Source organism: Oryza sativa, chromosome 12, assembly GCF_034140825.1.
Source record: "Oryza sativa Japonica Group chromosome 12, ASM3414082v1".
NCBI lineage: Eukaryota > Viridiplantae > Streptophyta > Magnoliopsida > Poales > Poaceae > Oryza > Oryza sativa.
In genome coordinates, this window is record NC_089046.1 from 2,581,473 (window position 1) to 2,597,006 (window position 15,534).

At 39.2% G+C, this 15,534-nt stretch overlaps 2 protein-coding genes and 1 long non-coding RNA gene across 3 annotated transcripts; 2 read left to right on the forward strand and 1 right to left on the reverse strand.

The window, feature by feature from the left end:
- The first annotated feature begins 7,543 nt into the window (after window positions 1-7,543).
- Window positions 7,544-8,464, forward strand: LOC107276805 (uncharacterized). Its single transcript, XM_015764104.3, has one exon. The coding sequence runs from the start codon at window positions 7,633-7,635 to the stop codon at window positions 8,224-8,226; it is 594 nt and encodes a 197-aa protein (XP_015619590.1). The 5' UTR covers window positions 7,544-7,632; the 3' UTR covers window positions 8,227-8,464.
- Window positions 8,465-9,195: 731 nt separating this feature from the next.
- LOC4351519 (uncharacterized) lies at window positions 9,196-14,512 on the forward strand. Its single transcript, XR_010738632.1, has 8 exons — window positions 9,196-9,321; window positions 9,966-10,089; window positions 10,202-10,666; window positions 11,213-11,323; window positions 12,557-12,633; window positions 13,158-13,282; window positions 13,394-13,472; window positions 14,176-14,512. It is a non-coding gene; the product is annotated as an uncharacterized lncRNA (long non-coding RNA).
- LOC4351520 (CEN-like protein 2) lies at window positions 10,283-11,301 on the reverse strand. The gene is made up of 4 exons (XM_015763036.3): window positions 11,101-11,301; window positions 10,934-10,995; window positions 10,643-10,683; window positions 10,283-10,554 (listed from the first exon to the last, which is right to left on the reverse strand). Exons 1-4 carry the CDS (start codon window positions 11,299-11,301, stop codon window positions 10,337-10,339), a joined length of 522 nt encoding a protein of 173 aa, XP_015618522.1. The 3' UTR covers window positions 10,283-10,336.
- Window positions 14,513-15,534: the final 1,022 nt, after the last annotated feature.

The following is a 15,534-nucleotide window of genomic DNA, read 5'->3' on the forward strand; positions in this document are numbered from 1 at the left end:
CAAGGGAGGATGCTGGAGAATCTTAGGAAGGCTTTTCAACAAGTTTGTGCCGCCTTTGAGCCACTAAGTGATGTAGATGGTGGAAGTGGAGATGATGATAAGGGAAAGAACATCTCCGATGTTTGCTTCATGGCACGTGGTGAATCTGACACAGAGTATGAAGATAATGAGGTAAGTGCTTTTGAAGAAGCTATTAATATTTTGAGTGAAAAAAAAGAAGTGTGAGAAGATGTATAGAAAACAGGAATTTATCATTGAATCTCTTAAATCTGAAATTGCTAGATTAAAATCTCTTATTCCTAATGATGATTATTGCTCAAATTGTGAGGTTTTAATGAATGAGATTTCAAAAATTAGAGATGTTAATGCTGCACATGATTTGAAAAATAGATCTTCTCTTGCTTGCAGTTTTGCTTTGCACACACGCACTTTGGATGAGTTGTTTTTAACTAAAAAGTTGTTGCAAAAATATCAAATTGCTTTTCATGTTAGTTTGATGTTTAACATGATTTCTGCTAAAAAGTTAAAACAACCTCATGATGTTTTGGATTGCTCAACATGTAATTTGAATAAGTTGAAATTGAAAGATGTTTTAGGTCGTGTTGAGTTCATGGAAGATGTTGTGAAAAACAATGAAGTGCTTTCTTGCCCTAAATGTCGTAAAAGCAAATGTGTTATGGTAGATTGTGAAAATTGTGCTAATTTGGAAAAGGAGGTTTCTTATTTGAAAAATTCCTTGTTAAGATTTTCTGATGGTAAAAAGAACTTCAACATGATTTTGGATCAATCAAAGGTTAGCACACATAACCGTGGTTTAGGTTTTAATCCTTATGCTCATAATTCTAGACATCCTCCTATTGTGTTAGGTGTTGATGCTAGAAGTGGTGAGATTTTTGTTAAACCTGATACTAATAAAATTGTGTTTAAATCTGCTGGTATCATGTCTACTATGGGTGCATCTTCTTCAAAATCCAATGTTGTGCATGCCAAATCTCCTGTTGTTGCTTGTGTTGCTAAATCTTCTAATGCTACCAATGTGTCTAATCATCATGAAAAATATACTTGTTCTTTTTGTGGGAAAGATGGACATATTGTTGGTTTTTGTTTCATATTAGCTCATAAACAGAAAAAGGAGAGAGAGATTGCTTTTGCAAAATCAAGGTGGCAAAAATCGGATTTTCCTTCGAGGAAACCAGTCAGACCGCAGTGGGTCCCGCAGTCAGACCAGCGACCGGTCAGACCGGCTACTGAGCGTCGGTCAGACCAGGCACCAGTCAGACCGGCGGTACAGTGGCCGGTCTGACCGGGAGTCGGTCAAACCGGCCTCAGAGGAATTTTTCTGAAAATTCTAAAATTGATTTTGCATGTGGTTATATGCCTATTGGATCTTCTGATCGTGTGTCTCAGTACTGGATTCCTAAATTTTTATTATCATCTAACCCCAGTACTGAGGCTTCGACTTCTGCTTATGTGTAGGCTTTGGTGGCAAGGAAGGAGAACGTGTGGATAGTGGATTCCGGTTGTTCGCGGCACATGACCGGTGATAAAAATTGGTTCTCCTCACTCAAGAAGGCATCCAAGACTGAATCGATTATCTTTGGTGATGCTTCTACAAGTGTCGTTCTCGCTACAGGTTTGGTTAAGGTAAATAAAAAATTTGAATTGAAGAATGTAGCTTTGGTTGAGGACTTAAAGTACAATTTGCTTTCGGTTTCACAAATTGTTGATGAAAATTTTGAGGTTCACTTTAAGAAAACTGGAAGTAAAGTTTTTGATTCTTGTGGTGATTCTGTGTTGAATATTTCTCGCTATGGAAGAGTGTTTAAAGCTGATTTTGAAAATCCTGTTTCACCTGTGATAACATGTTTGGTTGCTAAGTTTGATAAATATGTGATGTTTTGGCATCGTAGACATGGACATGTTGGTTTTGATCATCTCACTAGGTTAAGTGGTTTGGATCTTGTTCCTGGTTTGCCTAAACTTAAGAAAGATCTTGATTTGGTTTGTAAACCGTGTCGTCATGCTAAGATGGTTGCTTCTTCACATACTCCTATTGTTTCTGTGATGATGGATGCACCGGGACAACTATTACATATGGACATTGTTGGTCCAGCTAGAGTGCAATCCGTTGGAGGAAAGTGGTATATGTTGATTATTATTGATGATTTTTCTCGATATTCTTGGATTTTCTTTATGGCAACTAAGGACGAAGCTTTTCAACACTTTCGTGGTTTGTTTCTTCGATTGGATCTTGAATTTCCTGGTTCTTTGAAAAGAATTCGAAGTGATAATGGTGGTGAGTTTAAAAATGCTTCTTTTGAACAATTTTGCAACGAAAGAGGTCTTGAACATGAATTTTCTTCTCCTCGTGTTCCTCAACAGAACGGTGTTGTTGAAAGGAAAAATCGTGTTTTGGTTGAGATGGCTAGAACGATGTTGGATGAATATAAAACTCCTAGAAAATTTTGGGCTGAGGCGATTAACACTGCTTGTTATATTTCAAATCGAGTTTTCTTGAGATCAAAACTTGGAAAAACTTCTTATGAACTTCGATTTGGACATCAACCCAAAGTTTCACATTTGCGTGTTTTTGGTTGCAAGTGCTTTGTCTTGAAATCTGGAAATTTGGATAAGTTTGAGGCACATTCTACCGATGGATTGTTTCTTGGTTACCCCGCACATACTCGTGGCTATCATGTACTTATTTTGGAGACTAACAAAATTGTTGAGACTTGCAAAGTTTCTTTTGATGAGGCTAGTCCAGGTACTAGACCCGATATTGCAGGTACACTGTCACAGGTTCAGGGGGAGGATGATTGTATTTTTGAAGACGAGAGCAACGACAACGACAACGACAAGGTCGGCTCGGCCGGTTAGACCGGGCGCCAGGCCGGTCAGACCGCCGGCACACCTCCGGTTAGACCGGCATAGGAGGTGCGGTCAGACCGGCCAGGGTCGTCGGCTGAGGGTTCTGTTGATGCTGTTTGAGATGGTCCTCTAGAGATTACAACTTCGACCAGTACTGATACAGAACATGGATCAACTTCAGAAGTCACTGCTCCTTTGCACATTTAACGACGACATCCGCCGGAACAAATCATTGGTAATATAGGTGAGCGGACTACAAGGTCTAAGGTAACGACTCATGATGTTTGTGCAAATTCTGTATTTGTTGCTTTTTTTGAACCCAAAGATGTGTCACATGCATTAACTGATGAATTGTGGGTTAATGCCATGCATGAAGAACTTGAAAATTTTGAGAGAAACAAAGTTTGGACTTTAGTTGAACCACCTTCTGGACATAATATTATTGGAACTAAGTGGGTTTTCAAAAATAAACAAAATGAGGATGGTTTGATTGTGAGAAATAAAGCTAGACTTGTTGCTCAAGGTTTTACTCAAGTTGAGGGTTTGGATTTTGATGAAACTTTTGCTCCTTTTGCTAGAATTGAGACAATTAGACTTTTGTTGGCTTTTGCTGCTTCAAAAGGTTTTAAATTGTATCAAATGGATGTGAAAAGTTCTTTTCTAAATGGTTTTATATAGGAGGAAGTTTATGTCAAACAACCACCAGGTTTTGAAAATCCTGATTTTCCCAACCATGTTTATAAATTATCTAAAGCTTTGTATGGTTTGAAACAAGCTCCTAGGGCATGGTATGATAGGCTTAAGAACTTTTTGCTTGCGAAAGGTTTTTCAATGGGAAAGGTTGACAAAACGCTTTTTGTTCTTAAGCATGCTGATAATCAACTTTTCGTTCAGATTTATGTGGATGATATCATCTTTGGTTGTTCGACTCACGCTTTGGTTGTAGATTTTGTTGAGACTATGCACAGGGAATTTGAGATGAGCATGATGGGTGAGTTATTGTACTTTTTGGGATTGCAAATTAAGCAAACACCTCAAGGTATTTTTGTGCATCAAACGAAGTATACGAAGGATATTTTGAGACGGTTCAAGATGGAGAATTACAAGCCAATTTCAACACCAATTGGTTCTACAGCTGTGTTGGATCCTGATGAAGATGGAGAAGCTGTTGATCAACAGGAATATAGAAGTATGATTGGATCTTTGTTGTATCTAACTGCTTCTAGGCCAGACATACAATTTGTTGTGTGTTTGTGTGCACGCTTTCAAGCTTCTCCTCGTGCTTCACATCGTCAAGCAGTCAAGCGAATAATGTGGTATTTGAATCATACACTTGAGTTTGGAATTTGGTATTCCACTTCATGTTCTATATGCTTAAGTGGATATTCTGATGCTGATTTTGGGGGTTGTAGAATTGATAGGAAAAGTACTAGTGGAACATGTCATTTTCTTGGTACATCATTGATTGCATGGTCTTCTAGGAAACAATCTAGTGTTGCCCAATCAACTGCTGAATCTGAATATGTTGCTGCTGCTAGTTGTTGTTCTCAGATTCTTTGGCTTTTATCTACTTTGAAAGATTATGGTCTTACTTTTGATAAAGTACCTCTCTTTTGTGATAATACTAGTGTTATCAATATTGCTAAGAATCATGTTCAACTTTCACGCACAAAGCACATTGATATTCATTTTCACTTTTTGAGGGATCATGTTGAGAAGGGAGATGTTGAATTGCAGTTTTTAGACACAAAGTTGCAAATTGCTGATATTTTCACTAAACCTTTGGATTCTAATCGTTTTGCTTTTCTTTGTGGTGAATTGGGCATAATTCATCCTTTTGGCATGGTTTGAGGGGGAGTTTGTACCTCATGGTTTTATCAAGTAATAATATGACAATGAAAAATTGAGAAAAGAGAGCTTTGTTTATACATATGGTATTTTCTTGTGCATGCTAGCAATACTATGAAGGTTTATTTGTCTCTAGCATAGCTTGTCTGTATTCTAATCTTTTCATGAGATTTAGATTTTACTTTTAAGGGAGATGATGCATGACACTTAAATTCTATACTTGAATTAAGTAAATATGCAATGTTGATGCTAGCATATGGTTTGATTTGTAAATGCTCTATATATATATGCTTTATTGACTTGTTATTCCTCAAATAGCTTTAATTGCTCATTGTGAAAAAGAGAATAAAAATATGAAAAAAATGAATACCGAATCCTTGGAAACAGTCTTGACGACAGGGATGTATTCGATGTGAGAAAAATAATGGGTGCCGAATCTCTAGAAACAGTCTTGACGACAGGGACGTACCTGGAATAAAAGAGAAAAATATGAGCAAAAAGGCTCAAGAAAAAGAAAAGTTAAAAAAAATTCTCTTGGTTATTTTGTGCTAAAGGTTATTTGAGAAAGAGTGATAAATGCAATAGGTGTATGAGTTTAGTGTTTATTCTTCAACCTATGTGCTTGTTAAGATGTTGCATTATAAATCGTATGAAATCATGAATTTTGATTGTTGATTCAAGCTTAATTGTAAAATCTTTGGTTCATGGTTATACTTTAATGCATGCTTGTTATATTATAGATGGATTTATCTTCTTTTTATTGCAACACATGACTTGATATATATGTATGCTAAGCCCTTGAATATTAATAAACATAATTCCTATGCTTGATGAAATCATTGTCAAAAGGAGGAGAAGTAATGTGAAAATTTTTGGATTTTTGGAGAAGCAAGGTGAATTTTTGACGAGTTGTTGAGAAGAGCATGTTTTTTTTTGGGTTCATGAGGGAATTTCTTTCTTTTAAAAAGGGGGAGAAGTTTTCTTCTGGATTTTCGAGCACGATGTGTACTTTTGTACGAAGTGTGCTTTTTACCAATTTTGTTTTTATTTTTCCAAACACCAAAACATTTTTGATGGATTTGCCAATGTGTTCATCAAGGGGGAGATTGTAAAATCAAATGTGTTTTTGATTATTATTCTGTGATGAACAATTGGGCATTGGAGATTATTGGTTTTGTTATTTGGAATTTATTTACGAAGTGGTTTTGGAGATGATTGGATTTACAGGTGAATCGTAGGTTCGTTATTTTATGTGACCGGTCAGACCGGGCTGTGTATGCCGGTCAGACCGGCGGTGATCAAGCGGTCGGACTGGCCAGCCCGCGGTCTGACCGGCCGACGCTATGTCGGTTTCGGTTTCGGGTTGTTTATTTGGATATCTGTGATTATTTTATGATTATGGCTTCTAGATGGATACTATACGTATGTAATACTGTTGTTTGCTACTAATGAGTCAAGTTGGAGATAGCTTGGTCTCAGAATATGGTTACTTTGTTTATTTCATGTGTAGGTGACTCGATGCCTCGGGAGAGTATTTACGGTGATGGACCGGGAGTCGGCTTGGGGATAAGACGACGTCCGTGGTGGTCAGAGATCATGCGAGATACTTAGGCTAGAGTTGATGCACGTGGTTGGTGGAGATTCCATATGGCATACAATGGAGGTATTGTGTGCGTATGGGATGCGGAGTCGAATTTGGAAGGAGTCCAAATTTGGTACGATTGGTTATGTAAAGTTTGTGTCTTGTACTAGAGGGTTTTCTAAGGTGTTTAAGACTCCTAGTATGAGTTTGGTTCGTGGCTGTAGGCTGCCTACCTCATGTATAAATAGAGGGGGAGCGTGAGGCTTCCCGGTATCGCTTTTGAGAGCAATTGAGTTGAGTTTTGAGTTAGGGTTTCGAGTTTAGTCGAAATTTTTGTAAGGAGTGCTGTTGGTGCACTTTGTAAATACAGAGATAATCAATAAAGTCGTCATCCACTTTAAGAGTTCTTCGATTTGTGTTTCACCGAGTTTCGGCAGTCCAACCGGCGATATACCGGCGGTCAGACCGGCGGCATACGGGCGATCAGACCGGCGGCGGCGACAGGCGCGGCAGGTGACATCGGCGGTCAGACCGGCGGCATCCACACGGTCAGACTGACGATCAATCTCGGTCAGACCGACTTCCGTCGATTTCGAGGGTAACTTTTATTTCCGCTAAAAGTTTTCGGTTTTTAGGTATACCAACCATTCACCCCCCCTCTGGTTGTCTTAGTTCTTGTGTTTTGATCCTACATAATCCTTCTACTTAACGGACAATCTCTACTACTTCCTCCGTTTTATATTATAAGACTTCCTAGAATTGCCCATATTTACATAGATATTAATGTGTCTAGATTTATTAATATCTATATGAATGTGGACAATGCTAGAAAGTCTTATAACCTGAAACGGAGGTAGTATTTCAAAGTGAGTCGTGGTGGTCTCTGTTTTTCCTTTGTAATTAAATAATAGATCTAAACAAATTTCCAATGAGCTGCGAAATTTCCAGCTAACTGTGCTGTTTCTACTAGTAATACGACTTATTAGATGGTCTGAAACTCTGAATTTGTTTTTCTGAAAGGTCTGAAACTCTGAATTGATAAAAGATAGTATCACGTTTACTAAGTAGGCAGCCTACTGGGCAACCTACCATGTCCCCTACGTCATTTCCCAACAATCTGCACCAACAAAATCTAACAAAAAAAGAAGAAAAAGAAAAAGAAGACATCGAGACAGACATATCAACCCAACCACCATCAAGTCCCCGACTCTCTCTACCACGTCTATACGCGTGCAAACCGCAAAGCATATATACACCTACACTGCACTGCACTGCATTGCACGTACCCAACCGATCGAAATCGCACCACCAAGATTACCATTTCACATTTCGCAATGGCAGCCGTAGAAGCAAACGCCGCAACGACCCACCATGAAATCACCACGGCCGCCGCCGTCACCGCCGGAGAGCGGCAGCAGCTCAACGCCGGCGGCGAGGACGACAAGAATATTGGGATGATCGTGACTGACGACGATGACGAAGACGAAGACGACGAGCTGTTCGAGCTCGACATCGCCCTCATCGACCACCGTGACGGCGAAGAGTACTACACCAAGCGCCTCGTGACGAGCAGCTGTTGCGTCGCTGTCGCCGCCGCAGCCGCCGCCGCCGACGACGACGACGAAGAAGACGGCGGTGACGCGCTCCTAGCCAACTGCCTGCTGCCGGTGAGCTCGGTCAGCAGGGCGGTGCCGGTGACGGCGAGCAGCAGCTTCGTCGTCGTCTCGTCGTATCCCGTTGGCCGCCGCTACCACGGCGGCGGTGGGTGCGGCGACGACGACGACGACGACGCTAGCTGGAGGTGGAGGAGGTTCTTCTTCACGTCCGGCGGCGGTGGCAGGACGCGTATTGGCCGCCACAACAGCAATAACTCTGCGAGGTTCTCCTTCTCAAGATTCCAAAGCTTGGCAAATTTTCAGCGATACTGATGAACGAATATGTTCTACTGATTCAAAGGGGCAAGAAAGAGAGATGAAATTTGACGTGTATATATAGCCGATGTACAGATTGAGTTTCTGGGATTGAAATTTTGTACTAGCTAGCTTAGATAGGGAAACTATTTTAACAGCTCGAGTGGATGTCCACCCGTTTATTGCATGTCATCTAAATGGTTATAAAAAAAATTAAAAAAATATGAATAAGATAGATCAATATGTAATGTATCAATCCACAAACATACAATTTAAAATTCAACTTCTACAGATTGTAACAAAAATAACAAACAAAACTCAAATTACTATATGTATATTTACAGTTAAATTTGTTATTTTTGTTACAACTTGTAGAAATTGAATTTTAACTTGCATGTTTGTGGAGTGATATATTACATATTGATCTATCTTACCAATTTTTTTGAAAATTTTTCGTAGCCATTTAGTTGACATGCAATAAACAGGTGTACTTCCACTCGAGCTATTAGAATCCATCCCAGCTTAGATATGGTACCAATCTTATCAAATTGTGCAAAATTTTCAGTTGTTTGGAATTAAGGGCATTTGTGATTTTACTGGACAAAATTTATGTCTGTTACTTCAAGCTTTGCCCGGCAATTGTACAAAATTATTCTAAATGTAAATTTAAAATTAAACTTAATTTAAGTTAGTATCTTTTTGTGGTAACCGCCAGTTTAGAGCGTGATTGACCATTCAGGTCAAGAGAAGAGAATGTGCGGTGGTTGACTGGTCCATATGTGGCCAGTTGAATCGGATGCCCACAAAAGAAGCCCACTTAGGCCTTCTCTGTATAGGCCGAAATTTTGGCCCATATACATTTGAGGGCCGAACCAAATGAGGCCTCAATTGCAAATTTACTTTTACAATGTGCGGCCCAAGCCTACTACTGGTAGACATACGCTCCGCTTGTTGAATAAGTACGGTGTACGGCCACCTCGCCGTCGCGGCCACGGCCCCTCTCCTCGGCGAGCACGCCGCCGCCCGCGGCGGCGGGATATCCCCTGTAGATGACCACACGGTGATCGTCTCCGCCGGCCCGGGACGACTTCCACGGCGAGCCAGGTGAAGCGGGTGAGGATTCTCTCGGCCTCGGCCTCGGCCAACCCATCCCCATCTGATTTTACAGTTCATTGTTACCGCATCATTCTGTTTGCTGCACCTGCGCTCTCTGCTACTCTGCTGCTGGTCCGACTGTTTCTGCGCAGGAGATTTGGGATTTCCAGCAGATTACACGAGTATGCTTCAAATTTCTCATCATGTTGTGCTAATGGGGTACAGCCTGATTAGCAATGGGGGTACACTTGTTTGTGTAAATTGGGATTAGATCCGAATCCAATCCGATTTCTAGGGAGGTTGAGATTTATGAAATGATATTCATCTAGAATCAAGTTCTTAGAGGGAAATGTTGTGATTCAATGGGAAAAGGGGAAATAGTGGAGGAGAGCTCATAGCCTGATAGTCAGATTTTTTGCAAGAATGTGTACATGCTACAGAATGGATTATTGCCGGCCGTTTGGATGTTCCTCTGGATCACCGACAATTTCATATGGGTGTTCCTCTGGATACAATGGGTACATCCCTTTTATGTCATGTTTTTAGGAATGTGGTAGCAGGCTAGCGGCGCTGGTGCAATACAGTTAGGAGGGTCAGGAGGGTCTTTGTTTGTCCTTCTACAAGGTGACACAACAAGATCTAACAAACTTCATGTCCAGCAGATCGCGTGTCAACAAAAGTGCACATCTTGTGGAGCCAGAAAGTGCATTTGGTGGATAAAGCTTTTTTTGCCAGCTAGCCCCTGTATCAGTTATAGATTGCTAATATTTGCATGTGAATGCACTGGTATTTATCATGACTCTCAATCTTCTTACAAAAACAATCCATTACTTAATTTTTGATACGGGAAACAATCTGACACTGATACAATCTGTCAAATGCATTTGGTTTATTGTAGATTTTCTTGAGGCAAATGACGTAATGATGAAGCCTTGATCCACAATCTAGTGATGTGGCAGATAATGTAGACGACAGGAGAAACTATTGGATGGTTTTTATTTATCACAGCGGGGATAATGACAGCTGGAATTTTTTAGCGTCTCCTGGCAGCAGTCTCTCTCTGAGCATTGAAGTAGACAGCAGCGACAGGAAGGCCAAGTTCGTTCTCCTCAGCAAACTGGCGTGTATTGAAATGATCCCTAGAGGATGGCACAACTACAGCCTGCCTACGCTTCTGCTTGAAGAGCACAAAAACGAACCTGTGGATACCAATGCTGGGCTTTGGGCTCTCATAGCTTATGATTTCCCGTCCTGCAATTCAAATGCCAGAAAGATGCATATTAAGAACAAATACATGCAAGCATGGAATGATCTAATGCAGGTTAGGGAGAGGACCTACCAAAAGAGGCATCCGTTGTTCCAGGTATATCAGTTACAATCCTGCATAAATATTAAGGGTAAAATTTAATGATTTGGCCACACCATGGTCATTATCTGTTCAGAAATATATTGTTTTTTGGAAGAAATATTTTTCTTATTAGAAATATGATGTTTTGTATGAAAACAAGAAAAATATGTGGTATTAGACTACTAGTGCCATCTCCATCAGAAACATAAATTTTATAGTGAATCAATAATCACCAATTGGACACAAATGTATAGATTTTGGATAAGAAGTGTTGAAGGTTACCAATGTAGGTGTTCCCTTAGATATGGATCACTTGGTCCTGGCACATCTGGGTCTGTCATAACCTGAAGCATTCCGAGTTATGGTTAATAGGGGGGGGGGGGGGAGAGTATGAAATGCACTGAAAGCTAACTATGGAACTCCCAGGATAGAGTTAGACCAGTCCGTACCAATGTGAAGAAAGAACGCATATCACCCCCTTGGACCTCGACTCTTGGTTTAGATACAACTGCTGATGGGTAGAACTCATGGCCATTAAAGACAAGCTTGTTTGAATTGTAGGTTACTATCATCTTCGTACATGGGTTGAATGAATCAATAACTTCTCCGATCACCCGCCCAACAACAAGAGGCTCCACAGACCTAGACATGGTTGGAGCCTTGGAGGGACAGGTAATTATATTTTCCGAAATTAGTGCTCTGGCTAGTTGTAAATGACAAAACCTAGTGCACTTCAATGTGCCCTTGGTTGCTTATTGGGCATTGTAGAGTGATGAGCCTCTATTTATAGTGGCAAGAAGCATGCTGTCTTCTTTCAAGTTGTAGACTTGTAGGGATATATGATAGAATTTTCCACCAGAATCATAAGATATGTATGAATGTGCATATTTGTTTGATCTTATTTATACATATTCCTCTATTCCAGGCCTTCTTTTGATTATTTATAATTTTATATGCATGTCCTGAAGATTAAGAAAACACTTACTTTTTTATTTGATTGAAATTAAATGTTTTTAAAGTAATTTTATTTTTCTTGTTATTTTGGATATCAACTCTGGACACAAACTTGACCATTAATTTATCTCACTATATGTTAGTAATATATTGATATGACAGGTTTTTAATTATCAGTCCTATTAATACCATTTTACATGACAAATCCAATTACCCTTTTTTTATTGTAGCATAATCTAAATCTTACTAGGATAGATTGCAATCATTCTAAATTATCATTAAAGAAAAACAGAGGGAGTATCATAGATCACTACCTATGTTATTTCTTTATGAAACATAAGACACTTCAGGCAAGGAGATCTCTGAAGATTATGTTGCTGAATTTATGTTATAGTGGTGGGAAAAGGGGCTCATGACCCTATATGTAAGGCCTGCATGACAATGCAGTCTGCAGAATTTTTGCACACTATCAAATTGTCATGTAATTTCTATACTTTTCTAAAGAAAAACAGATGAGCTATTATACAAATTTATTTTTTAGTTTTTTGGCAATAAATTGACAGATGGGTTTTGGGGATGGAGCTGCAAATAGCCACAAATACCTTACCGAAAAGAAACATGTAGATAAAATTTCCCACTTTTAGGAGGTATGCAATTGTGGATAAAATGAGAAAAAAAAAGAAAAGGAAAGGGACTATAATCCTTCTGGAGTGATGCCGTTCACCTACTCCCTCTGTCCCAACAAGAATCAATGAATCTGGACAAACACTTGTCCAGATTCATTGTCCTAGGATAGGTTATACTAAGTTGATTCTTTTTGGGACGGAAGGAGTAAAATACAAATTCATTCTTGATTGCTAGATTTGATGTTACACTACGGAAACATAAAGGCTTGGCTTGCTGAGATTCTTATCCTACTGTTTTCAATGACCTTCTTTTGTTATCTATGAGGCAGATGCACTCTACACTGTCTGCGTGGAAGCCTATCAACCCCCAAATGTTTGTCGTTAGCAGCCTTGTTTGTCTGGGTAAGTCTCACGTAGCTTCTTCTTTTTCTGTTAACAAAAAGCAAGCTATGGAGTTGAAATGCTGTTGGAATTTTTCTTTCTCAAACTGTGATACCAACTGGATTATACCATTATTATCTGTTTACTCTCTTCCTTGGAGTGCTATGGCAGCACAGCAAGGAACAGAATAAACGAATGAGGTGCAGCGCCGCACTGCTGCCACCACTTCACCGTGTGGGGGTACTGTCTAGTGCTGAGATGTCACTTCACTGATAAAAAGATCATAGGTTCTTCTTGATTGAGGAATTAAAAATACTTCTATATTGCCATAAGTAGTGGAGCCAAGTACAGCCTTTTGCACTGTGCTCTTTTGGTCTAGTGCTATCATATTTGCTTGACATTTTGTGCAAGTAAAAATACTGTAGTCAAGTACACCTTGGCAGCATTTTTCTACTCCTAATGCCATAATATTTGCTTGACACAGCTGATTTAGTGGAACCTCATAACTGTTGGCTGTAACTAATGGTAACTTATCTGTGATGTAGACTAGCAGTGCACCTTTAGCTTGGTGTGCTGACTTGTCACTAGTGGTCAGGACAGGCGTGCAAGGTCAGCTGTGAGTTATCATTGTATTTCTTAGACGAATATTTCTTCAGCTGTTTTGTAACAGGTAATTCTCCACTAGTCACAGAAGATTAAAATTGCTTATCAATATTGTTCTGCTTCGCTAATCGGTTTGTATAACCCTTACACACCATAAGCACTTTCCACTTCCATGCAGACAGTGATGTTTTCTGTTTGCTGTCAAAATTGTTATTGGGTAAAAAGGAGACACCCACTGAGCCAGAAGATGCACAATGGTAAGCTACCTGATCTAACTTTTTTATGACTAAGTTGCCTGAATTCATATTGGTGGGAAGATCATTGTGGGACAATGCAGGTAGGAAATCAGATATTCAGATCATGACAGGGTGACTCTAGAGGAAGCCATGCCCCAAAGAATCTCTATTAGATCAATGTGTCGCTGCTTGATTGAGTATGAGTCAGCTCACAAGATTACACTCAATGTGAATTTTGGCTATCTTTTTTGTTTCTTTGAAATTGATTTCAATTCCGTTTATCAGTGGTGTGGTCAATGGCCAATAGATACTGATATCATAGGTTGCTCCAATCAGTAAATGCTGATAATTTTCAATAGGTTCCTCCAATCCGTAAATGCTGATATTTTTCATCTTCCAGAATAATATTTCATTATTCAATTACCGTATCCTGATGCACATTTCACTTGTTCACCCAGCTCCAGAACTTTGGCAGCAGTCAGTTAACTCCAGTCGTTATTGAACTTCCTTTGTCTGTACTAGTTTTCTGAAAATTGGCCGTTTCATGTTGCACTCAAATCCAAAAGTATGTTTTTTTGGTTGACGATCTGCACTAGCTATGGTCAAGTTTTATGACTTTATCTCTTTATTCGAGTGTTTGATTGACAAAATGTGTGAAATGTTACAGATCTAAGATCTAACTAGACATCCAGTGACCGTATTTCCTGCATTTCTTGCTTTGCAGAAGGTGAACAAACAGATTTGCTGCTCAAATTCAGAGCACTTGGCAGTTCGCACAAGTGAAAGAGGTTGTTGCTGGTTCAGGTAATCAGGTCCCAGTTTTGGGCCGTATATGAGCCCCTGACAAGTTGTCGACATCGATGAGAGATCTTTCCATTTCAGTTCTTCAAGCACTCTACCCGCTTGGGAAACATCAGTCTGGTTCAGTTTGCTGTCAAAACTACCCATATCAAAATTTAGTAATGCCAAACTTTGATATTATTAAATTTCAGTTTTGTATGTATTTGGTTTGTGCCCTCACCAAATTTTCAAGTGTTTTTATGAGAGGAAACTTCTGAAAATTCTGAAGCTGGGTAGAGTGGCATTAGTATGAATATGTTTAGCCAGCATTTGGTAATATCGAAATTTAGAATGGATGAAAGCGGTAACAACTAACAAACCGAACAAGCCCATGGTCCCAACTCCCAAACCTTCATGAGTGAAGAAAGGGAATAGTAATTTGTAAAAAATGTATTGACTGCTGGTGAGGATATCTTGTTCTGAATGCCTGACACCAATTGCACGCCTATGCTTACCTGCACTGAAATGCGACATGACAAGGCGTTCTTGATGAAGCACAGGATGAGAAACACAAGAATGCAGGACAGCTGATGGCATGCTGTCCAGCGCAAACTGTCAGTACGCACCCAGATAATGGTATTTTCGTAACATCAATAAACCAGAAAAAAATTCAAGCTATCTGCAAAACATAGTTGAAAATAATTTTAAAAAATGGATTTTCATCCTTAAAGAGACATTCACTTGTTTCTTGTAATTGTATGCCACCTAAATAGTCATAAAAAATTTAAAACATTTAACAACATAGATTAATATGAAAATATATCACTCCACAAATATGTAAGGTCAAATTTAGTTACAAGTTGCAATAAGAGAACAATAAACTATTAACTAAAATAGTTAATGTACATTCGCAGTTATATTTATTATAACTTATAAAAGTTAAATTTAAACTTGCATGTTTGTGGAATGATATATTTCATATTAATCTATTTTATCAATTTTTTAAAAAATATTTAGGTGAAATGTAAAAAAGAGGGAATATCTACTCAGAGAATAAAAACACTTTCAAAAAAAGAGTATGAAATTATGCGCGTGGACAACATTATGAAAGGAATAAAGTTAAGTAGGAAACCTGAATGCAAACGTGGTTGCGTGGCATTGGCAGCAGCTCCTCTCAGTCCTTACCAACCAGAGCATCATCACCTCTACATCTCCATTTTCACAGTACTGGAGATATGTTCTCAACAACCTAAAAGTAACTTTCGCTCTATTGATGGAACTTAAGGGGGTATTTAGATCTAGC